The sequence below is a fragment of the Pantherophis guttatus genome, chromosome 1, assembly GCF_059756535.1.
Source record: "Pantherophis guttatus breed Tessera chromosome 1, ASM5975653v1, whole genome shotgun sequence".
Lineage (NCBI taxonomy): Eukaryota > Metazoa > Chordata > Lepidosauria > Squamata > Colubridae > Pantherophis > Pantherophis guttatus.
Window position 1 is genome coordinate 325301241 of NC_142063.1, and position 25120 is coordinate 325326360.

At 41.6% G+C, this 25120-nt stretch overlaps 1 protein-coding gene across 6 annotated transcripts in view; it reads left to right on the top strand.

Annotated features, from left to right (window-relative positions):
* LOC117667572 (septin-4) overlaps positions 1-25120 on the top strand; it is a 69333-nt gene that overhangs the window by 29857 nt on the left and 14356 nt on the right. For 3 of the 6 annotated variants that reach the window (XM_034421036.2, XM_060693148.2, XM_060693149.2), the window contains exons 2-10: positions 11349-11507; positions 12133-12456; positions 14308-14401; positions 14885-14971; positions 15997-16120; positions 19199-19333; positions 21030-21147; positions 22954-23055; positions 24040-24136. In XM_034421036.2, coding sequence (XP_034276927.1) covers positions 11397-11507; positions 12133-12456; positions 14308-14401; positions 14885-14971; positions 15997-16120; positions 19199-19333; positions 21030-21147; positions 22954-23055; positions 24040-24136 — 1192 coding nt within the window. In that variant the 5' untranslated portion in view covers positions 11349-11396. The remainder of the gene's footprint in view (positions 1-11348; positions 11508-12132; positions 12457-14307; positions 14402-14884; positions 14972-15996; positions 16121-19198; positions 19334-21029; positions 21148-22953; positions 23056-24039; positions 24137-25120) is intronic. The other 3 variants (XM_087883406.1, XM_087883405.1, XM_087883407.1) reach the window with 1 other exon arrangement.

The following is a 25120-nucleotide window of genomic DNA, read 5'->3' on the forward strand; positions in this document are numbered from 1 at the left end:
ATTGAGATGCAGTCATTGGAAAAGCCTGCTCCTATGGTCTCAAACCATAGGACACTTAAAAGGTCTCCAAAGACCATTTTAGTAAATGGGGAAGAAGTAATCAGATTTTACATTGAATATGCTTGGAAATAGGAAACTCTTTTCAATCATGTTCCTAGGATCTGATCCCTGTTAACAAATTGATTCTTATATTCTAGATCAGTGCTTTTCAATTCAGCAACTTTAAAGATGTGTGGACTTCAACCAGGGGTAGGATTCTACTGGTTCGGACCGGTTCAGGCGAACCGGTAGCTCCAACAATCAGCTGAGAGTGAACCGGTTTGCTCCAATGATTAACTGGACCTGCCCCTGCGCTTTTCTTACCTTTATTTCCTTTGTTTGAAGCCCAGCTGATCGGCGCAGCAGAGTGGATTGCTGTTTTACTCACTGTGGCTGCAGTAGAAGGTAAGTTTTAGAGTTGAATTCAATTGCACCGCACACTCAGCGAACCGGTTGTTAACACCGGTTGAATCCCACCACTGACTTCCAACTCCCAGATTTTTCCAGCCAGCCTGCTGTCTGAGGAATTCTGGAAGTTGAAGTCCACACAACTCAAAGTCTCTGTGATTGAGAAACGCTGATCTAGATCAGATGTTATTTCTGAATAAGTGAGTCCTCTGTGGTCGGAGGCAATGTCTGCCTGATACTGTGGCCAACGCTCAAAATAGACCATTATTGGAAATCAGCTGCTGAAATAAATAGGTTTTTCTCCCACATTATCTTTCTTAGGTTTACTCATCAAAGCCCTGTAGTTAAAGAGACAGCAAGGAGGATTTAAATTTGTTGACAGTTTATCTGCCAGTTCTGGTTTAACTAGTTACTTAATTTCATTAACTTCTTGAGATGTCCATTTGCTGCATGCTAAACTGAGTAGTTCTGGGATTAAAATTTCCAGATGCGAATAACATTTAAATTGTCTGTTTATCCTCAGCAAGCCTACAATTAACAACTCTGCCTGTGGATGTATGTAATTACTTGATGTTTTATTGAATTTATAACATGGCTTCATATCTCTTAGCTGCTGAGTCAACTTTCCTCTAGTTGTGTTGGACTGTAGCTCTTATTTTTCCTATTCCACCATTTTAGAAACATGTAGGCTCATTTGAATACCTGGAAAGAGTTATTATTGTTATAACGGAGTCCTTTTTGAGGGATTGGGCAATCAGATCATCAGGGAATTGTTCCAGAGTCCTACTTCTTGGATTTGGAAGTGTATTTTTAATATTTAAAATATTTCCTTACTGCATATGATGTCTTGCATTTCCAGGAAAACGTACATTGAAACACAATTTATATAATTTAAAAGAGCGATAAGACAAATACCGTATTTTTTGGAGTATAAGATGCACCGGAGTATAAGACACACTTTAGTTTTTGGGGAGGAAAATAAGAAAAAAGCTGATTCGCAGGTGGATGAGCCTCCTGGAATACCCCCAATCAGCTGTTCCCAGAGGTGAATTTTAGCAACAGGTTCGTTGGTTGTGATCTCTGTGCCTTGCTTTTTTTTTTTTTGCTTTTTTTCCTGCCTCTGAAAGCCTCCGAAACAGAGCTTCAGAATAAAAACCTCTGAAGCTCTGTTTAGGGGCTTCTTTTCTGAAGCTCTGTTTGGGGGCTTCTTTTCTGAAGCTCTGTTTGGGGGCTTCTTTTCTGAAGCTTTGTTTCTAATGCTTTTTTCAGCCTCTGAAACCTCCATTTGAGAAGTGGGCAGGGCTACGTTTGGAGTATTTTAATTTTTTTAATTTAATTTTAATTTTATTTTGAATTTGTATACCGCCCTTCTCCCTGAGGAATCAGGGCGGTGAACAGCCAAGTAAAAACATCAAGTACAAATATTAAAATACAGGGAAAAGGAAGGTTTTAAGGGCACGGCGGAAGGCACTGAGGTCTTGGATTCTCCTTATCTCTGGAGGCAATTGATTCCAGAGGGTAGGTGCCCCCACAGAGAAGGCCCTCCCCCTGGGGGTCACCAGCCTGCACTGTTTGGCTGATGGCACCCCGAGGAGGCCTTCTCTGTGGGAGCGCACGGGTCGATGGGAGGTCGTCGGTGGCAGCAGGCGGTCTCGAAGATAGCTAGGCCCTATGCCATGGAGCGCTTTAAAGATGATAACCAACACTTTGAAGCGCACCCGGAAGACCACCGGGAGCCAGTGCAGCTCGCGCAGGAGCAGTGTTACGTGGGAGCGCCATGCTGCTCCCGTCACTACCCGCGCTGCTGCGTTCTGGACCAGTTGGAGCCTCCGGGTGCTCTTCAAGGGGAGCCCCATGTAGAGAGCGTTGCAGTAGTCAAGGCGAGAGGTGACGAGGGCATGTGTGACTGTGCACAGGGAATCCCGATCAAGAAAGGGCCGCAGCTGGCGAATCAGGTGAACCTGACAAAAGGTCCCCTGGTTACAGCCGTCAGATGTTCCTCCAAGGACAGCTGCGTATCCAGGAGGACTCCCAGATTGCGAGCCCTCTCAGTGGGGGCCAACGACTCGCCCCCAATAGTCAGTGATGGAGTCAACTGACTATATCGGGATGCCGGGAGCCACAGCCACTCAGTCTTGGAAGGGTTGAGCCTGAGCCTGTTCCTCCCCATCCAGATCCGCACAGCCTCCAGGCACTGGGACATCACTTCAAGGGCATCGTTGGGGTGGCCAGGGGTGGAGATGTACAGCTGGGTGTCATCAGCGTACTGGTGGTATCTCACCCCAAAGCCACGGATGATCTCACCCAGCGGCTTCACATAAATGTTGAACAGGAGGGGCGAGAGGACCGACCCCTGAGGCACTCCACATATAAGAGGCCTTGAGGTTGACCTCTGCCCCCCTGCCAACACGAACTGCGACCGGTCGGAGAGAAAGGAGGAGAACCACCGTAATATGGTGCCCCCCATCCCCAACTCTTCCAACCGGTGCAGCATGATACCATGGTCAATGGTATCAAAAGCCGCTGAGAGGTTTAACAGGACCAGAACAGAGGAGCAACCCCTGTCCCGAGCCCTCCAGAGATTATCAACCAACGCGACCAATGCTGTTTCCGTGCAGTGTAAGACGCACCCAGATTTTCACCCTCTTTTTTGGGGGGAAAAAGGTGCGTCTTATACTCCAAAAAATACGGTATATATATTGAAATCCATAAAGCATATAGATTGTTAAACCACCAAAAAGCCCTCAAAACTGATACTATAATATATAAAGATAAATGAGCGAACGTAAGTAATGGAGCAGACCCATTAGAAGAGGTCAAATGACTCTTTGATTCAGAGGCAAGGGCAGGGAACTCTGCATACACTTTTGAGATATTTCCATTTTGCTGTATCATATATCTGGAGTAAGAGCTGAATGACTGGATTTCTTCCTGGACAAACAGTATGCTCCCTTTCAAAACAGCTGCTTCGATGCAGCTTTTAAGACATGCAGGCATTACTGGGATGCAGCCATGCAAATAAAAGTATCTACCCCCCCTCCACTTTTCTCTAATTTATAAGCTGCATTGCAAAACATTCTTTCTTCAATCTAGATCTCACATCAGAATGGAAAATGACTTCATCCATCTTTGAGCCAGAGAACAAGCAAGAAATTGCTTACAAAAACTCATTGGTCAGGGCAGGGGAAATGAAAGATTGAATTCTGGATCTAGATTTGACACTGTGGAGGATTGCACCTGTTTTCTTAAGGGTTCTGGGTACAAGGGGAAAATTTATTAAGACAAATTAAAGAAAAGCAACCATTTTATATCCTCCCTGAAATACCTTACTATACTCTTATGATATCTTAACTTAAAATACTTATTTTCTTGAGATGGTGTTAGGATATGGTGTAAGTCTAACAAGTTATCCAGGCAATATATGTGTTCTATCACTTTAAATGTATTCTTTAACTCTAAGATGACTGCTGACTAACTGCTGACTGCAATTATCATAATTGTACTGTTGAGTCATTGCACTTATCTTAAGTGGATAATTACTAGTGCAAACTGTATATAAGGAGGAAGCTGAGCTATAGTCATTGTTGGACCTGCTCTCATCATTGCTTGACTTGCTGCTTGATGTGGATGGATATGCTACCATCATGATTTGTTACCAGCGTGAATTACTGCTGTTTGTCTGGTAAGAAAATATCTGTAACTTCGGACTGATTTGAATGGCTAAAGACTTGGATTGACTAAAAAGACTACGCAATTGTTTTTCACTACAAAGTAAAAGCTTTGTTAAACCAGTTTGTATATATTGTATTCATTGCTCTCAGTATTGTTTCTCTGTGCACTTACTCTGCTGGTCGGTAACACAACAATATCCTTAACAGATGGCACGTCTATTGATAAAATATATCAATTTCCTTCATTTCATTTGTTAATTCGTAATCTTTACTATTTACATGTCATAGTTATCAAAAGGTGGGCTTGCAAATATTGATCTTTAGTGTCTGTCATGGTTTTGGTCAATCAAGCCTTCTATATAGCAATAGCACTTAGACTTATATATCGCTTCATAGTCAGCATATGGCCCCCAACAATCTGGGTCCTCCTTTTACCCACCTCGGAAGGATGGAAGGCTGAGTCAACCTTGAGCCGGTGAGATTTGAACTGCCAAATTCCAGGCAGCCAGCAGTCAGCAGAAGTAGCCTGCAGTGCTGCACTCTAACCACTGCACCACCTTGGCTCATATAAAAGTTATATAAAAGTTTTTAATAAGACTGAGAGGGTATAGTCTAGGCCTGGAAGATGTTCTGTCCTTGCTGTGGAGCAGGTGATCTTTGGGGGATGTCCTGCTTATGAGATGCTTCATTTATATTGGACTGCTGGTCCCAAAGGTTCTCGATTTCAAGTGGCAAGAGCTGACAGACAGGCCTTTTTGACCGTGACCCATGTTTCTCTTTTGAGACCAGTTTAATGACTACAAGTTTGATGACTTCCAGGGAGCTGATGATAACTGAATTCTTCCAGAATGTTTGGAAGGAGAGTGACTGGCCCCATAATGCATTTTAGTATTCCTGTTTGTAAGTTGTTTCTGTGCTGTTTTTATAGGTTTTGTTGGTGATAACCTTATTAGGGAGTTCGTGTGATATGCAAATATATTTTTTTAAAAGAATGTTGATGATACTCAACTTTATTTGTCTTGGGACACAAATCAGACCATGCATAGACATCATTGGTACTTGACCCCAATGTAGACATTAAAATCTGGTCTCTATCTTTCCCGGGGCTTTTGGGTTAGTGTGGTTGGGTGAAGCTCTTTGTGTTTCTGCTGGTGGAGGAGAGAAGTTGTTCCCTTTGACTGAAGCTATTTATGGAGTTTAATTATTGATTGGTTTTCTCTCTCTGTGTGTATGTTAAGTTGCCCAGAGTCGTTTCAAATTCAGCGGCTTAGAAATTTGATTTTTAAATGTAATTAATAATTGAGCGCCAGAAAATCAATCTGAACTCAGATAAGGCAGAGGTACTTTGAATGTATGGCTCTGATACTTACAGAACTGCTTGGGTTACATAGGAGTTGAACTCCTCCTGAAATAATGAGCTATGTGTTACGAAGTACCCTTGGATCCATCATTGTCTTAGTGATATTGATGACTAAACGCATCAAGCTATCCTACTTAGCTTAATTTTAATGATGTTTATTTATTGATTAAATTTATATGCTACCAAAAGTCATTCTAAGTCCTGGTAACTTACATCAGAATAATATACAATAAAATGACCATGGTAAGAAAGCAATTATATTAAATAGCAGTAACAATATCACTTAGACTTATATACCACTTCATAGTGCTTTACAGCACTCTCTGTAAGTGGTTTATAGAGCCAGCATATTGCCCTCAACGATCTGAGCCCTCATTTTCCGACCTCAGAAGGATGGAAGGCTGAGTCAACCTTGAGTCAGTCCGGATCAAACTCCTGGTAGTGGAAGGTAGAATTAGCCTGCAATACTGCATTCTAACCACTGCGTCACCACGGCTCCTCCTTAAACACCCACGGTATAAAAATAAAAGATGAGATGCATAATAATTATGGCAAACAATCACATCCCAAAAATATTTAGCCTTCACTGGCTTCTGGAAGCCCATTAATGAGAGGCGCAGTCTGATGATGTTGGAGTTGCTTATTGATCTTTTGGAAAGCCATGTTTCTACAAGACCCGGGGACCAGAGAGTCCTCTCAGGCTATAGAAACCAGAGCAGTACATTTGTAGAAGAAGGTTGCTTGGGTTGCTGCAACAATGCATGGGAAGGCTCCATGCAAACTAAACCCATACCACAGCCTTTTCAAGGTCATGGTTGAATGGATGGATGCATGTAGCAATTACACAGGCATAATGGGTGATATTGATTAGGATGGATAAGCCAAGCTCTACTCAGATGGTGCAGGATGGCTGGGGAGTCACTGTGACCCTATTCCTACCTTGCTCCACTCTGCAGCAGAGGATGCTGCCTTTACTTGTAGGTCATCGTCAAAAAAAAGAAAGAAAAAAAAGCAATTTCCAGTTAAGGGAGGATGGCCGGTTAATTGGCAGAGCATGTATTGGACAATAGCCCAGAGGGGAGGGGGACAAATCAACCTGGGTCTCTTATGGCCTTTCCAATGAAAATGCATTCCAAAAGCAGAGCTGCGAACAATTTGTGCCTCAGGCCTATAGTACTAGTGTAGGTGGTTCAGTAATTTGATGTGATCACAGTCTATCCTTTTGGACTGGGGAACATCTGGAATTCCCCGGGGGAACTGTAGAGGTGTAGATGTCTCCAAGCCAAAGTTCCATGCTGTTCATTTTAGCAGCAAAACATCAAGTTGATTTGAACCAATTCGTGAGGAAAGCTTGTGATTTATTATTATTTTTTGCTTAGCTTTGCATTTGATGTGTTTTCATTGTTTTAGTCCCCTTTCAGGGAACTCCAGTACAGTACAAACCATATTCTACCTTGAGTAGGATGTTGGGATTTACAGATCAAAAACAGATGGGATCTTCTCATTTTCAGCCCATGAGCAAATAAGGCTTAAGTTGTCCTTAGCAATAGTGTGTAAAGGAAGAGCCTTGGTAGTACAGTGGTCTAAGGCACCCTGTTATTAAGCTGGTTATTAAGACCAGCTGCCTGCAATTACTGCAGGTTTGAATCTCGCCAAGGCTCAAGGTTGACTCAGCCTTCCATCCTTTCTAAGGTAGGTAAATTGAGGACCCAGTTGTGGGGGCAATAAGCTGACTTTGCATAAATATACAAAAGAATGAAGGCTATTGCTTAGCGCATTGTAAGCCGCCCTGAGTCTCTGGAGAAGGGCAGCATATAAATCAAATTAAAAAAAAAAATTCCCCTTTTTCTGATGCTGTTGAAAGGCAGCTTCAAGTTAAGTAAACCTTGAAGTTTACTTACTTCAAGTTAAGTAAAATCTCTGTTACCACCTTTGAGTAACATCAGAAGTTTGCAGCAATTGGGACCAGAGTAAATAGGTGCATAATAGAGATTGGAAACGGAGACAACAAATTTAGATCTGTTTTTTTCCCCCAACACAAGCATGATCTTGTGAGGGGATTATCCAGGCTTGTATTCTGATTTTTTGGATACTGTTGCAGTGTTTCAGTTTATTGTTAATATTTGAAGTTGTCACTTCAAAGATCTAATTGCTTTTTTAGTTATTGGCAGCAACCTTAATTAGATTATTGGATTGTCCCATCTTCTATATACTGGACACCACACTGATTCAGAAACTATCTATATGGGTTGGGTCCAGGGTGGATTTGATTTAAATTGAGTTGACTTAAATCACGATTTAAATCATGATTTAAATCACTAGTAAAAAGGCTTCATTTAAATCCGGCCCCCAAGCCTTGAGTTTGACACCCCTGACCTAGGGGAATCTCAGTCTTTCCAGGATAGAAGTGCCTTCCTTCTGAAGATGATTCCAAGTCTGCCTAAGCAGACGTCCGAGTTATTCTGAGTGGCGAAGAAATTATGTTCACCCCAGTGTTCAGCCACAAAACTAATGAAGTTAATAAATACTCAAGGCTAAGTCTAATTCAGCAACTTGTTCAAATGCTGAGTTTTTACCTGCTCTGATTAAAAATGTTGCTGTATGAATGCAAACATCCTTTACCACTAGAGGAGTAATTTATGCTGACGTGAAACTTTGCATTACTTTAAAATAATACAGTAGAAAAGAAAATCCTTAATACAACCACTCACTTCTTCCAGCCACCTAACCAAAGACAACTTCTAATAGCAACAAATGGCAAACTGCAAAAGTGAAGGAAGTGAAAAATAAGTTACATAATAGATGGAGACTGCGAAAATTCCAGCGCTCCGTCTCTGTCTCAAGACAATATTGCTAATATTTATCTCCACTTCAACATACTACAAAAGCACTAATGCTAAGGTCTTCTGTACAATGTAATATTGCTGCCATTAACTTAACCTCCATTTCTGCACAACAAAGTATTTCTAATCTTAACTTTCATCGTGTATTTTTCAACAAAAGTAAGTGCCTGTAAATTCTGTGGTTAAGTGTAACGAATGGGGGATAGTTATTTCAAGAGGATTTTTCAGAGTTGTATCTCAGCTATCCTCGCCATCGGGGTGGGTTTGATTTAAATCGAGTTGATTTAAATCACAATTTAAATCATGATTTAAATCACTAGTAAAAAGGCTTGATTTAAATCAACTCAATTTAAATCATAATTTTTAAAGAGCAACTGTCATCTCTGCTACTCCTTTGACCCATTGTTGACTCACCGATAGTCCCAGTGTTGCAGAATATACAGCCTCATGCTACATAACTAAGCTCCATTTCATGCTGAATAAACTAAATTATTTATTTATCTTAAATAGAAAACTATCTTACGATAGATTTTTACCCCCAAAGTTTTTTATTAAAATAAATTCGATAAAAATGAAAAAATCCGATTTAAATAAAAAAATCCGATTTAAATCCAAAAAATCTGATTTTTTTGATTTTTTTAAAAAAATCATTGATTTTTATCCACCCTGTTCACCATACTACTTTCCTGAGAAATGCCTGATTTCAGATGAAATGGGGTCTCCTCGTATAGTATGGGAATTCCAATTTCTGACCTATCCAATTTGTGGATCTATAATTGCTGCTGCTACTACAATATAAATAAGTAAGAGATGCCATCCACCACATAATTCTAATTGTTCTTTAACACCACAGACATGAAACTCTCCATATATATTTTCCTGAGATAACACCATTTACAGATGGCCTTCATTTAGCAACTACATTTGGGAGCAGCAACTGGGTCGTTAAGCAAAGCAGTCACTAAGTAAAACTGCAACTTTGCTTATCTTCAGTTTTCCTTTCCTTTTACAGACCCGTGAAAGTTGTAAATGTGAGGATTGATTGAAAAGTTTCTTTTTCATCACTGTGGTAACTGCAGTGGTCACTAAACAAGGCAGTTTCGAAGCAAGGACAGTTAATTTAATTCAAATTTAGCTTTCCTCTGGCTTCTCCTCTTTTTGGAGCAGGGCTCCTGGTATGTCACCTCAAGGGCAGGTGCTGCCCTTGAAACAAAAGTTGTGTGCTTCCATCCTATGATATGAGGTAGAATCATAGAATTGGAAGGAGCCATTTGGGCCACCAAGTTAAAAGTATCTGAGAGAGATAGCTGTTTAGTCTCCTCTTCCACATAACCCATCAACCCTCTAGGTAATTGGCTCCACTATTGAATTGCTCTTAGGGTTAGGTTAGGAAGTTAGTTTTTTCTAATGTTTAATTGGAACTTTGAATCAGTCTTATAGCTTACTCTCTAGAACAGTGTTTCTCAGCCTGGCTGGGGAATTCTGGTAGTTGAAATCCAAACATCTCAGTTGCCAAGGTTGAGAACACTGCTCTAAACTGAGAGTGTACAAGTATTGACCTTCTATATATCCTTTCAGATATTTGAAAAATGCTAGCATCTTTCCCCTCATTATTCTTTTCCTGACTGGAAACATTCTCGACTCCTTCAGTCTTTTCATAGGGCTTAATTTTATTCCCTCTGTTGTTCATTCGTCCAGTTACTCTGAGCCATTCTGAAAGTATGGTGTTGTTCAGGTCTGAGTTATAAGTAGAGGTAGTCCTCAATTTACAACCATTTGTTTAGTAACTGTTCAAAGTTACAGTGGCACTAAATCCCGGGGTCACCTTTTGCGACCTTCTGACAAATGTGAAAAATGGTCATAAGTCACTTTTTTTCAAGTGTTGTAACTTCGAATGGTCACTAAATGTAGAACTACCTCTATGTTGAGAAATGGATATTGTCAATCCTGAAGCTACCCTGACAGATAAACTACACTTTTCATTTTAGGTGCAAGGAAGCTATTTGCCTAATTATTTAAATCAGGGGTGCCAAACTCAATTTCATTGAGGGCCCCATCAGGGTTGTGTTTAATCTCAGGGGGCCAGGGTGGGCGTGGCCAGGGTGGGTGTGGCCAGTTTGACGTCACTTGTGTCGGGGGTGCTTGTGGTGGCCTGAGCACTCTGCTAGTGAAAACAGGCTCCCGAGCTCCGTTTTTGGCTGCCTTGGCCTCCTGCAACCCTCTGCCAGTGAAAATGGAGCTCGGGAGCCCATTTTCGCTGGCAGAAGCACTGCAGGCCAATCTTTTTCTGTTTCCAGGGTGGCCCTGCAGGCCAGATCAAAAGAGTCGAGGTGGCGCAGTGGTTAGAGTGCAGTACTACAGCTACTTCAGCTGACTGCTAGTTCAGCAGATCACCGGATCAAATCTCACCGGCTCAAGGTTGACTCAGCCTTCCATCCTTCCGAGGTGGGTAAAATGAGGACCCAGATTGTTGGGGGCAATATGCTATTTAGTATACTGTCTTTGGTGTAAGCTGCCCAGAGTCCTCGGAGAGTAAGCGGCATAGAAATATGACTAATAAAAATAAAAAAATAATAAAAAATAATACCTTGCAGGCCGACTCCAGTTCCCGGGTCTTGAGTTTGACACCCCGATTTAAATGATTGCCCTGATGCACACACATCACCCACACCTACGACTATGTTGGGGGCAATATGCTATTTAGTATACTGTCTTTGGTGTAAGCCGCCCAGAGTCTTCGGAGAGTGGGCAGCATAGAAATAATAATAATAATAATAATAATAATAATAATAATAATAATGATGATGATGATGATGATGATGATGATGATGATGATGACAAAAGCATTTTTGTTGTAGTAAGGAGTCACGTAAACACCACGGGCAAATATGCTTTGACTTCTGAACATGTAGGTTTGAGGCCAGAACCTTTGTGGACTTCTTGTGCACTTTTCTCTTTGATTTATCTGTCTTTTGCTCCTTTCACCCCTAATTCTAACACCTGCCCTGCCCAATCCTCTCGACTCAGGGAGAGGAGGTAGAAGGAACCATAGCTGTCCTGGAAGACTCCAAGGAGATGCAGCCCAGTGAAACAGAGATGCCTTTTGCTGGTGCCCTGAAAGAGGATGCTAATCCCAGCCACTTTGGGCAGGCTGAAGAGCCTGCCAGCATCCCCCAGGAGCACACAGTAAGAACTTTGCATACACGATGGAATTTTCCCTCAGTTTTCCTCTGCAGACCCCAGTTTACTCCCTATTCCCCCAGTCTGGGTTCTTGCCCCTAGCATATGACTCTTCTTTTGAACTATCCTTCATTTTCCCAGTACTGCAAATGATAATCTGCATGTATTATTTACAGATCAAAAGAGGCTCCATGATTCTTCCCTTTCCTGTCTGGAATTTGTGGATGGTGAATTAAGTGTCAAGGATATTCAAGTGACATGGCTGCATAGTAGTTAGTTGTAAAAAACAAAAACAAACCCTTTTTGATTCTGAGTGATCCCAGAATGCTCTTGTCAGGAAATACTGACCCTGAAAGAGGATATTTCAGTAACAACCAATTAAATAAGCAAGTTAAGAGTTGCCCATATGCGTGAATAAAAAGAAAGAAGAACTTCTTGCTGCTTTTGAGTCAGTCACTGGAAAGGGAAGGATTTTGGAGCACCGTATTAAAAATCAATACTACATCATGAATGAAGACCTGCAAATATAGCAGGATGGAAAGATAGCTGAAAGGATATGACACTCAGGTCCATCTCTTCACACAAGCATTGTTTTCTGTTTTTGTTCTCTCCCGCACTCTCTCCTGCCCAGATAAAGCACTTTCTGAAGGAAGACTCAGAAGAAGCTGAGCTGGTCCAGTTCCTTAACGATTCCCCAACAGAAAAGACCTTCCACCGGGTGAAGCCAGAAGCCATCCATCGGGAGAAAAGATCCAGTCCAGGTGGGACTGAAATGTTCCCTAGTGCTGCAATCCAGGCCATTCCCAAAGATGCCTTGGAGGAAAAGGAGCAGAAGGCCTTCTACCGCCCTCACCCTCTAGACTTGAAACAGCAACACATGGCTGCTCCAGCGCCGCCAAGTCCATCCCGTCCCAGAAGCCCCTGGGGCAGGCTTGACCCCTATGAATCGGATGAGGTAAAGCATCTCTACAGCATTTCTGTCAGCACCTTCCATCTTCCAGCCCAGTGGTGAAACCCAATTTTTTTTTACTGCCGGTTCTGTGGGCATGGCTTGGTGGGTGTGGTGTGGCTTGATGGGCGTGGCTTGGTGGGCATGGCAGGGAAAAGATACTGCAAAATCTCCATTCCCACCCTACTCCAGGGGAAGGAATACTGCAAAATCCCCATACCCTCCCCACTCCTGGGGGAAGGATATTGCAAAATCTCCATTCCTACCCCACTCTGGGGCCAGCCAGAGGTGGTATTTGCCGGTTCTCCAAACTACTCAAAATTTTCCCTACCGGTTCTCCAGAACCTGTCAGAACCTGCTGGATTTCACCTCTGGGTGAAATGCACTTACCTTCGCTGCCGGATTGCAAATGTGAGAGTGCGCCTCCTCCACGCAAGTGCAAAGCCTTCAAAAAGAGGGTCAAAAATGGACGTGATGATGTCTGGGTGAGTGGCCGGCCAGAGCCTCCCGCTGCCGGCCCTACCGGATCGTGCGAGCTGGATAGATCCGCCTGGATTTCACCACTGTTCCAGCCCCTTCAGAATCTCCCTTTTGTAGAACTGGACACAACAGGATTGTGGCCATGAATGTTTGAATGTACAGGAATAGTCAACCTGGATTCCTCCTCATCCTTTTTGATGGGAGTATTTTGCTTATGTCATGGAGTAAGCTGCTTCTAGAAGTAATGTTTTGCTGTGCTTCAAATGCTGTAGTAATGAAATGAGTGCCCCCAAATGATGCTTTTCAAGCTGGACATATCATTGCAGGGGTGAAATATAAAATTTGTTACTACCGGTTCTGTGGGCGTGGCTTGGCGGGGGGGGGGTGTAATGTGACTGGGTGGGCGTGGCCAACTTTTTTTTTTTTTAAACTTTTCAAAGCATTTTTTCTAATGCTTTGAAAAGCCTCTGTTGATCAGGCAACTCAGCTGGGATCGTCAGAGAGACTTTTTAAAAAATGCCTCTCTGCTGATCAGGCAACTCAGCTGGGATCGTCAGAGACTTTTCAAAGCATTTTTTTTACCACCTCTTCGGCCAAGAGGTTGCAGAAAAAAATGCTTTGAAAAACCTCTGAGGATCCCAGCTGAGCCGCGCGATCATCAGAGGCTTTTTTTTTTACTTTTAAAAGCATTTTTTCTTCGGAAGAGGTTGTAGAAAAAATGCTTTTAAAAGTTAAAAAAAAAGCCTCTGATGATCGTGCGGCTCAGCTGGGCATGGTGGTGGTGGTGGGGCGCAGGGATTTTTGCTACCGGTTCTCTGAACCACTCGCCGCCATCGCTACCGGATCGGGCGATACAGTCCGAACCGGGAGCATTTCATCCCTGTATCATTGGCATTCCCATGTTGAAGAAAGCACAGAAATAAAACAAGGGCTATTTTATTGATCAGTTGATGACTCACTGACATGAACAGTGGGTGTATAAATGCACAGAGGTCCATTTCCTGAGTCTTGTATAGAAGACTTATGTCATTCATAAAAAATACTTTAATAAAGAATGTTTCTCGCCAGTAACACAATTATTGTATTTACCTAGTGTGTTTAATCAAATCAAGTTAAAGGCTGAGTGGGTAAATTTGCACAGCATGTGAAGTTTAGTTACTTTTCAAAAGTTTATTTGTGGTGCAAAAACTAAGCCTATTTAATTAATGTTATTAGTGCATTATGTGAACTCGGAAATAGATTAATTCTGTAACCAAGTTAAATTTATTGCGTGAATAACTTTTAAAAACCTGTTTCAGACAAATGATTCTTGCAAAAAAGGCCTGGCAATTTGTAATACTGCTTTTCTCTCTCTCTCTTCTTTTTCCTCTCTCTTAGGATGATAAAGAGTATGTGGGATTTGCAACACTTCCTAATCAGGTCCATCGGAAATCTGTGAAAAAAGGATTTGATTTCACACTAATGGTTGCAGGTATCAATGCTGAAATTACAAGGGCTGTTTCAGGAGACAGTATATAATTGTTGCAGATTAAAAGCACATTATTCATGGCAAAGAACTATAATTAAAACTAAATTTCATTTGCCTTATGTTTAGATAATGTGTGTATAAAAGTCTAAAGGGAGAAGAAAATGCATTGTTGCATTTAATCTATGAGATCTTAGAAATAATTCCACAGTATTTTTTATTGGATTGGATTGTAAAGTTGGATTTCTTAGCACTCTTAGTGAACCTGTGGACAGTCTTAAGCTGTAGATACCAAAGAGCTAGAAATAGGAAGATTGGCTTTAACTATACAAACTAACTATGCAAATTGCCACTGATTGTTTTCTTTAAAGAATTCCTCTTTATCTAAAGCATTCCTCACATTTGCTGCTTTTTCCTTCAGAAAAACTGTTTCTTAAGAACTCATTTTCCTTATATGTAATATTAACTGTTCCTCCTCTTCCTCCTCAGGAGAATCTGGGCTGGGGAAGTCCACTCTGGTGAACAGTCTTTTTCTTACAGACCTATACAAAGATCGCAAACACTTAAATGCAGAAGGTATTTGTTTGTTTGTATGTATGTTCCTTTATGCTTCTTCCTTTCCAACTCTTAATACATAACACATATGCTGGCTGGGGAATTCTGGGAGATGAAGTTCATCCATCTTAAAGTTGACAAGTTTGAGAAACGCTGTCTTAGCAGCTCGCAAACAAAAAATATAATAATATAATTCAAAATGGAAAAAAATACAATAACTGTAAAACAAACAGCGGACAATAAGCCAAATCAAATAATCATAAAGCAAAATTATGTAGTGGTGATACTAAGCCTGAAAGATTCTCAACCCTCAGCTCCCAGAAATCCTTTGGATCATTGCCCCTTAGCTCCACTTCCTTTCTGTTGGTTAGTTACACCTGCAACCACCTGTCTTCCAGGAGGAAATCTTTCCTTGATGAGTCTGTGCGCCTTACCAGCTAGTAAAAATAAATTAATAAAATGAAATAGTTCCTCTATTGTTAGTCCTGACAATGTAGTGTGAGGGGGTGTGACTAAGGAAGTCAGTTTCCTTCTCCTTTGAAAGACAGATCAATTTTATAAGTTTGACAGAAAGTTTAATTTTATTTTTTTAAAACGAAAAGGAAAATGGTAAAAATCCCTTTTTTAATTTTAATCATGCACAAAACAAGAGTCAAGTAGAGAGCTGTGAAATCACAGACATCTCAAAAGAATCTCCAATAGGAAAACCATACAAAGCAGTCGATGAAACGGTATTGGTCTGTGGCCAATTCTGCAATATTCTGCAACAAATACTCCACGCTATTTCTAGCTCCTGTATGCATTCTCTGGATTTTTCAGATTCTGTTAAATACCAGCTTTTAATAAAAGATGCAGGAGCAATGCTCTTTTAAGCAGCCAAAACATTTCTAAACAATCAAAAGAAAGTGGAAATAAGAAAGGAATCTTATTTCTGGTGGAAAGGCATTCCATTAGAGATCTTATTCTTGCATAGTTTACATTTCAATTGATTTGGAATTTCGCAAATACACCTCCTCTGATTCTCCTTTTTCTATCTCGGGGACTAGAACGGATTGTCCAAACGGTGGAGATTACCAAGCATGTGGTAGACATAGAAGAGAAAGGGGTGAAACTTCGCTTGACTATCGTGGACACACCAGGCTTTGGAGATGCTGTAAACAACACAGAATGGTATGTCTCCCTGGAAAGTGGAAAGGAATTTGCCCGAGGAAAGCCTGATTGCAGAATCATGAGAAATTGTAGGGAGGGAATCCCATTAGGCGTTTCTTGCAGGGATGAGGTAACCCTTGGATGGAGGCCAAGACTATGGTAAAAATAATCTGCAAGAGACAAAGGCCAGCTGGCTGAAGGACAGGTAAATCCTGCTGCAGGCACTAGGAAGAAGAACTGAGACTTGCCCAAGAGGGAGTCTTTTTTTACATGCATTGTTCATCTGGGGCTCAGATATGAATTTTGAAGTCTAATAGTATTCATTAAAAAAAAATTAAAATCTGAACTAGAAAGGAATTCCTGTCTTACATCAGATCTTGAAAAAATTATATTTCCAAATGGCATCTCTGTTTTTTTCCTTTTCAACTCCCTAGGGATATAGATAAGAGAGAGGGTGGTATGGACAGAAAGAGGAAGGGGGCACCCTGACCTCAGGCTCTCTCTTTGCTTAAGCCATTGCTAATTTTAAAAATCACATGTTAGCACAATAATGCGTAGGATCATCCAACGCAGATTAGAGCCCTCCGTGGAAAAAGAGATGCCAGATGTTCAAGCTGGCTTTAGAAAAGGCTGAGGAACATGAGATCATTATTGCTGATGCACACTGGATGACACAGAAAGCCAAATACCAACAAGAAGTATTATGTTCTTCATTAGTTATAGAAATATCTTTGTTTAGATCACACCGAACTGTTGAATGTGCTTAGAAAAATAGGAATCACAGAACAACTCATAGTCCGTATGAGTAACCTACAGGTAGTCCTCGCTTACTGACTACCTATATAGTGACCAATGAAAGTTACTACAGTATTAAAAAAAATAACCTTGCCACCGATTTATGATTGTTGCAACGTTCACCAGTCATGTGATTGCCAATAGTGTGCTTCGTAACTGGCACACATTTTTGCTTGTGACAAGCAGAGCGAACACTGTGCAGTACAGAAGTACAATCTCATGAGAAGGCCACGTGTGATTTGGATTAGGTCACATATGATTTGGAAGAGGGGCTGGCACAGTCTCGGGAAGAAAACCTGGTACGGCCAGCAATTACCTCATGAAGGCCTACGCCAGGCACTTCAGTAGCAGCAGGAAGGTCAATTGAGGGGAGCAAGGCTGGGAAAAATGGCAGGAGCATTGAGTGCAGGACGGTGGGGTGAAAAGATGACTGGGCGGAGAGCAGGGTGACAGAGGTAGCATAATGCAAGGTGGCCAAAAGGGCAGAGATACGGAGGGAAATTGGTGGAGGTGGTGGGAGGAGTTGAAGAGGAGGCAGCCCCTTACTTACAAAGGAGGGACCAGGCCAGGAATGACTTAGATCAGGGTAGATCCTTTGAATCTTTGGGATTCAGTTAATCATAGAACTGGGATTGCCAGCATTGCCATCTCTAAACAATGTGATCACATGACATAATGTTTTGCGACTGCATCATTTAGCATTGGAACTCCTGGCCCCAGTTGCTATCGTAATTCAAGCACTTACCTGTATTGACTCTTTTCAACTTTGGTGTTGGAGAAGACTCTTGAGAATACTATGGAGAGTCAAGAAATAAACAAATGGATCATTGAACAAATCAACCAGAGTTCTTACTTAAGGCACAAATGACCTGGCTCAGTTATTCTATTTTGGGCACATTATGCGAAGTCCTAGCTCTCTGGAGAAGGCTCTGATCCTGGGAAAGGAGGAAGGAAAGAGGACGATCAACAGCAAGGTGAATGAACTTATTTACAGTGAGTGACAATGAGTGCACTGTTGAAAGACGTGGATGACCAAGTTAGGGACACATCTTTCTGGAGAAAATCTATCTATGTGGTTGCTAAGAGTCAATACCAACTTGATGGCGCATAATCAATTTAAATGTTTTTGAAAAGGTGGCTGAGAGCCTGTCAGATATAATTTCTTTCAAAATAACTCGAGCGGGGTTTGGGTTTTTTTTCGTTCCTGAGGTCATTTGATACCATATCAGTGGATAATTTGATTCCTGGTAGATTGAGTGAGCTGTGTTGACATGTAAGAGAGACTGTTACATTTCTGGAGTAGTTCTACTGATTTCTGAGCTACAGCAATTGTGAACCAGCAGGGAGACTTCTGAAGGGAAGGGAGATATTTAATCTTTATCTCCATAATGGCTTATCAGGCATGAACACATTAGAAGTCCTACTGAATTACTCTGAACAGCCCCTCCCCCCCAAGAAGAGATGTTCAAAATTTCACCCGTGCTTCCATCCTATCATGGTAGCATGAATGTGCCATTTATGGATGATCAGTGGAGAAGTGTGTGACTCACTCAAGAACTTATATTAAGACTAGCAGAGGTGGGATTCAAAACTGAGCCTTCCAAGAGTAGCTAGCCATAATTATATCACAGGCATTTATGCAACTTTCTTCGTCTTCCTGCTCTTTCTCCTCCTCCATCTAAAAAAATAGATCTGGATATAGATCCTTGGGTGAGTTGCAAAAAAAATATCAGGGATTTCCTAATTGTCAACAATAATATCTGTCCCAGCCCTATACTATATTGTGTCAGAGTATGAATACTCATAGACTGGAATAGAATAGACATGGTAGCAGGTCAGCCAATGGAGACTGTTTGGATAGACATGGTAACAGGTCAGCCAATGGGGACTGTTTGGGAACTGAAACAGTTTGGAGGCTGGGCATGGCTCAGCTCTGAGTCTGTGCAAAAGCTGCAAACTAGTCTGCCGCTCTGAATCAAAACAGAAACTGTTCTCTGCTGTTGGTATTGTATATTTATTTCATGTGTTATTATGTATATAAAGAAATTTCGAATCCTGCTGAATCAGTTACCTGTGTGCGCTTTCTGGATGTGATTACTGCTGCAAACTCTGACATATTGCTGGTATGAAAAAAAATTGTTTAGAATAACCAGTTCTGGAATTCCAAATTCCTTAACTCAGCATTTTTTTTAAAAAAAAGTCTGTGTGATATTTACAGTAAAGTTTACTTTCGATTGTGCAAACATGATGGCTGCCTCCCTTTCAACCCACCAATTCTAAATTATGTTCTCTTTTTTTCCCCAGTTGGAAGCCTGTGGCTGATTATATAGATCAGCAGTTTGAGCAGTATTTCCGGGATGAAAGTGGCCTTAACCGGAAAAATATTCAAGACAACCGTGTCCATTGCTGCCTCTACTTCATCTCTCCTTTTGGTCACGGGTATGAACTAAACCAGCCTACTTATGATCCTGGAACATATTTTATCTTTAAAAAAAAAAAAAAAGTTGACTAAAGACTTCACAATTGCCTTGCTACCTAAAAGACCCTTAGCAGGTTTTTTTCTGGCCCATCCCTTTTAACCTCATGCTCTCCAATATGCAACCCCTGGTTTTCCAGCCTGGAAGTTATATATGGTTAGAATGCTACACAACCTGTAAAGTCTATGTGCAATTAATGTCGTATCTATTCACATAGAAACCAATCCAAAGATAGGCCAATTCTTGAATTTTTAAACAAAAAACACACCACCTGTAGATAAGCTGGCCTGTATTTTTCATAGTATTTTGGTTACAAATTTGAGGGTCTTCTTGTCTGTGGACGAGCTTATCTACAAATAGATATATGGGAAATATGGGTACTTTTTTAAAAATACAGCATTATTGTATATACTTGAAGATAAGTCCATCCATGGCAGTGGTGGGATTCAATTTTTTTTACTACCGGTTCTGTGGGCGTGGCTTGGTGGGTGTGGCATGGCTTGGTGGGCATGGCAGGGGAAGGATACTGTAAAGTCTCCATTCCCTCCCCACTTCAGGGGACGGTTACTGCAAAATCCCCATTTCCTCCCGATCAGCTGGGACTCGGGAGTCAGAGAATAGATGGGGGCGAGGCTAGTCAGAGGTGGCATTTACCGGTTCTCAGAACTATTCAAAATTTCCGCTTCTGGTTCTCCAGAACTGGTCAGAACCTGCTGAATACCACCTCTGATCCATGGTATATCGATTTTATATTATGGCACGTCTTTCCTCACAGCATGCTGGATATTTGGGTTAAAAGAGAAGAATTCTCTAATGGGGTCCTTGCTCCATAGAATTCAAATTCTTGAAGTCCTTCAGATTGATAGACCCAAGCAGGATCTAGGATAAAGGTGTCTATCCATGAGGGGTTAAAGTAATTGGAAAAGACTCCCCTAAGTTGTTGGAAAACAACAAAAGCTTTCAATATAAGTAACTCTAAAATGTGTGATTCAAATGGTATAATGCTTAAACAATTTGAATGGAAGGCCATACTTCTTTTCATGATATCTCCTCCTGGAAATTGGAGAATCATTTGTTCTGCAGAGGTTACTACATGAAATAAGGATGTTGTATCTTTGCCAAAAATATAGATTTTTTTCAGTCAGGATATGCTACATCTGCCAGTTCTGCCTTTCTTTTTTAATGTTTCCTTATATAAATTAATTTAAATACCATAGTTATTTTTGTGAAGTATCATTGATTGCCGTCAAATAATTAGTATAGATTCTAGCACATGGTACCCCAGTTTTATGCTTATTGGCCAAAAAAGAAACAATCTCTTTCCACAGCTCCCAGGAGTAGAGTAGAGTAGAGTAGAGTAGACTAGACTAGACTAGACTAGACTAGACTAGACTAGACTAGACTAGACTAGACTAGACTAGACTAGAATAGAATAGAATAGAATAGAATAGAATAGAATAGAATAGAATAGAATAATAATTTTATTGTCACTTTGAATGTACACTAATCGGCATACATTAAAATGAAATTTCATTGCATACAGCTCTCAAAGGGTCACCACCCCCAATATACATGACATGAACATGACTAAATAAATAAATACAAAATTACGTATATACTTATTCTGTATATAGTGAACTCTTGTCTGCTCTTGGCAGTTTGCGACCTCTGGATGTTGAATTCATGAAAGCGCTCCATCAGCGTGTGAACATTGTTCCCGTCTTAGCCAAGGCTGACACTCTCATGCCCTCCGAGGTGGAACGAATGAAGTGCAAGGTAAAAAAGGAGATCGGAACAAACTCGGGGGGGGGGGGGCACTTTTCTCACTTCCACGAACAATGTAAAAAACACAACACTGAGATAAATAGAGTAAAGCAAAACTAATTGTAAAAGGAAAACAAAAAAGAAAAGGAAATGTCCAAGATTTTGAAATTGTTTCTGAAGTATAAAAGTATTAAGTACTGGTAGTCCTCGATTTATGACCACAATACAGTTTATTGCTAAGCAGTGCGGTTGTTAAGCGAGACATCATGTGACCACAACTTGCAATCTTCCTTTCTGGCTTCCCCATTGACTTTCTTTATCAGAAGCTGGCTGAGAAGATTACATGATCGTAGGATACTGCGACAGTCATACATGCACGATGGCTGCCAAGTGCCTGAATCGTGATCATATGACTGTGGGGACACTGGTCGTGTGAGTGCCAGTTGCACGTCACTTTTTTCAGTGCCATCATAACTTTAAATGAATGGTTGTAATGCCAGAGCTACCTGTGTATAGATGCACAGCCCGCTGTAATTCTGAGCTAAATGTAGGCCATATGGAATCATACCATCTTGACTATCTAATTTGATATGCTTCTGTTACATCCCCTCTTCCTCACATTGACTTTGTCCTGCTCAACCCTCCCTTCCTCTCCAACCTTCCCCCCTCCCCAATATCCAGACTCTGTGACATTGTGAAATCTGTATTCTTTTTAAAATGAGCATACAGATGGCTTTCAGTCTGTCCCTTAAAGTGGCCACATGCATTTTATGAGAAAGTCAGGGAGGGTGAGGAATTGGAGGTCTGGTGCTGATTAAATGTTGAGCTCTTCACTCCCCTGTTAGCCTTCTAGAAGACCCTGATTGGCTCTTGAAGAAATCTCGGTGTGGCACTCGGTGCCCATGTTCATGCAGGTTGCTCTATAGCGGGTGTCAGCAACCTTCGGCTCTGGAGCCACATGTGGCTCTTTGGGCCCTCTGCTGTGGCTCCCTGTCATGTGATCCCATCACTGGCTTGCCCTGCCCCTTGCCCTCCCTTCTCAGTCACTCCTCACCTGGCCTGAGAAGGTAAGGGCGACTGCGGGGGATGGAGAAGCGACCAGGGCAGAGACAGAGAGATACAGAGAAAGGGGGTGAGAGAGAGACATAGTGAGATACAGAGAGAGGGGCGGGGGGAGGGAGGGAGAGAGAGAGATGTCCTTTTCATTCATTTCATTTTCATTTTATTTGATTTATATACCGCCCTACTCCCGAAGGACTCAGGGCGGTGAACAGGCACAAGATAAAACACATAGAATACAAAGATTTAAGAGCAGAAGTAAAATCGAATTAAATCAGTTTAGCCCAAGATAAATTTAAAACCCCAGGTTAAGAACAAATTAAAATTTACATTAAAATTTACATTAAAAAGAGAATGGGAAAGGTTAGGCCAGACCAGCCTGGTGAAATAAAAAGGTCTTGAGAGCGCGGCGGAAGGTGCGTAGATCCGGGCTCTTCCGTATCTCCGGGGGGAGCTCGTTGAAGAGTCACAAAAGGGTTCTGTGGTTCCCGGTGATTTTTAACAACCGGTTCTCTGTTCTAAAGACTGACTGGGTAGGTGTGGCTACGGGTGGTGGTGGTCATGTGACTGGTCGGAATGAGGGACATTGAGTTGGCCACGCCCACCCAGGTTTTGTGCTCCCGGTGTTTTCTTTCTGTGGGAAACAGGTCCAAATGGCTCTTTGAGTGTTTAAGGTTGCAGACCCCTGCTTCTATAGAATAGAAGGAACCAACGCTATGATTGAATTTCATCAGCTGCTGACATCTCCCTCTGTTCTAGATTCGTGATGAAATTGATCGTTTTGGGATCCGGATCTATCAGTTCCCTGATTGTGATTCAGACGAAGATGAGGAATTCAAGCAGCAGGATGAAGCACTCAAAGTAAGGGATTACCAACAGTGGACATTGGGATCCACTAGTTCGGCTAGATGTACCCGATTGTGTTAGAACAAATTCAGAAGAAAGCCTAGCTTTCCCCAGTCATATTCCACATGTGCTGATGCTTTGACTGTAAAGGAGCTTTTCCTAATATTTGAAAACAATATGTTTCATATTTGCTTGCCTTTTTTAAATTAAATTATTCCAAGCCAGGCATGTATCTCTAATTCCAGTTAAACCATACTAAAGAGAGGCAGCTAGGCTTGGATTAAACTCTTAGCCTAAGGAAATATTTTTTTTCCATCCTTCTCCCATCCCAGACGTATAGGCTCTTGATTTAATACAGCTTTCCCTAGCCTGGTGTCCTCCAGATGTGTTTGGACTGCAGAATGTCAGCCAGGAACCTGGGACATGGCAATCTTATTCATCTGGAGACCGAGAGCAGGCTGGGAGACAACCTTGTTTAATTTAAAACTGCTGCCGTTCTTATAAACATGGGTCCCTAGTTTGGAATCTACAGGTCATTTTTTTTATCACTTCTGTTTTATTGTTGTAGGCCACCCAGAGTAGCCCCACAGTGAGATGGGCAGCAAATAAATTTAACAAATAAAAATTTAAAAAATAATAAATTATACCTTTTTTTTTTTGATGCCTGGCCTGAATAATTTAAAAAGAAGAATCTCCTTAATTTAAACAAACGAAAGGAAACTGGTGGAATGTAAAGCACTCGTGCATCGTATTTTATTTACCGTACAACAAGGATCATCTCTTTTCCAAGCCTTTTTTCTTTTTTGATGCCCTCGGAATCCCGTCTCTTACTTCACTGCCAAATTTGGTAGTGCAATTGATGCAAGTCCATGATGCAGTTCCTTGAATCTTTTTGAGGAATGCTCTCTCTTTCATCACTAAATATATGTGAAGTAGCAAAGATTGGGGAAGGCCTCCTGCTATCCTATTTGACTCCTAATTGCCACTGTCCTTCTGCAGGACAGCATCCCCTTCGCTGTGATTGGCAGTAACACCATTGTGGAGATGAAAGGCAAGCGGATCCGGGGGAGGCTGTACCCTTGGGGGATCGTTGAAGGTAACCTATAGCTCCGTGAGGCTCAATAAACTGGGTACTGCAGCTAATGGGTCGACATTGATTCAATACAGAATTCAGCAAAAATGTTCCATGCTCCCCTAGTTTGAATTAACATCCGATTACCAATGCTCTTGTGGGATGGAAATACAAAATATTGACTTTGGCAGCTTAATGTCTTAGCTTTGGCTGTAGAAATCAATAAAATATTCCTGTCCCCAAGCATTAAATGAGTCGTTTTGTGGGAAGCACGGTAGTTTTGCCCCATATCTTGTTGGAAAAATCGGGAGGTAGGGATGAGGGAGAACATTGGCAAGATGCCACCTCTCGGCAGTCCCAATGGTTTATTACAGGGGCATTCCCATGGACTGTCAAAAAAGTCAAGATGGTGGGCACAGCTACCCAATCAAAGCCAGGTGTCTTTTTTTGCATGCATTTGACCAACACATTGGGGCCTCAGTTATGCAGTTGTGCCCTTGGCCTTTTTAAAATCACCCCTGCAGAGGTCCCCAGTGTAGACATGGGAGACAAAGAACAAGACAGCATCTCTCCTATCCAACCAAAATCCAATTGAACTGGTTGTTGAGTTGTTGTTCTGTGTTACAGTTGAGATTGCCTTCTTTAGTGCATTGAAGGCAAAAGGCTAGTTTAGAGGCAACACAGGCCATGCAGCAAACAACCTTTTGCTGTGTCCCGGGACCTGCTGTCTGAGGTGGCTGCTTCAGTCTGTTCTAGGGTAGAGCCAACCCTGGTCCCATCTTAGCCTTTTGTCCCCGTTGGACTTGAAAAATCCAGTTTTAAAGCTTGGATTTGAAGTATGCTGAATTTCAAGATTTGTTGTATGTCTAAAAATCAGTGGTGAAATGTAAAATTTGTTACTACCGGTTCTATGGGTGTGGCTTGGTGGTGGGGAGTAATGTGACTGAGTGGGTATGGCCAACTTTTTTTTTTTTTTACCTTTAAAAGCATTTTTTTCTACAACCTCTT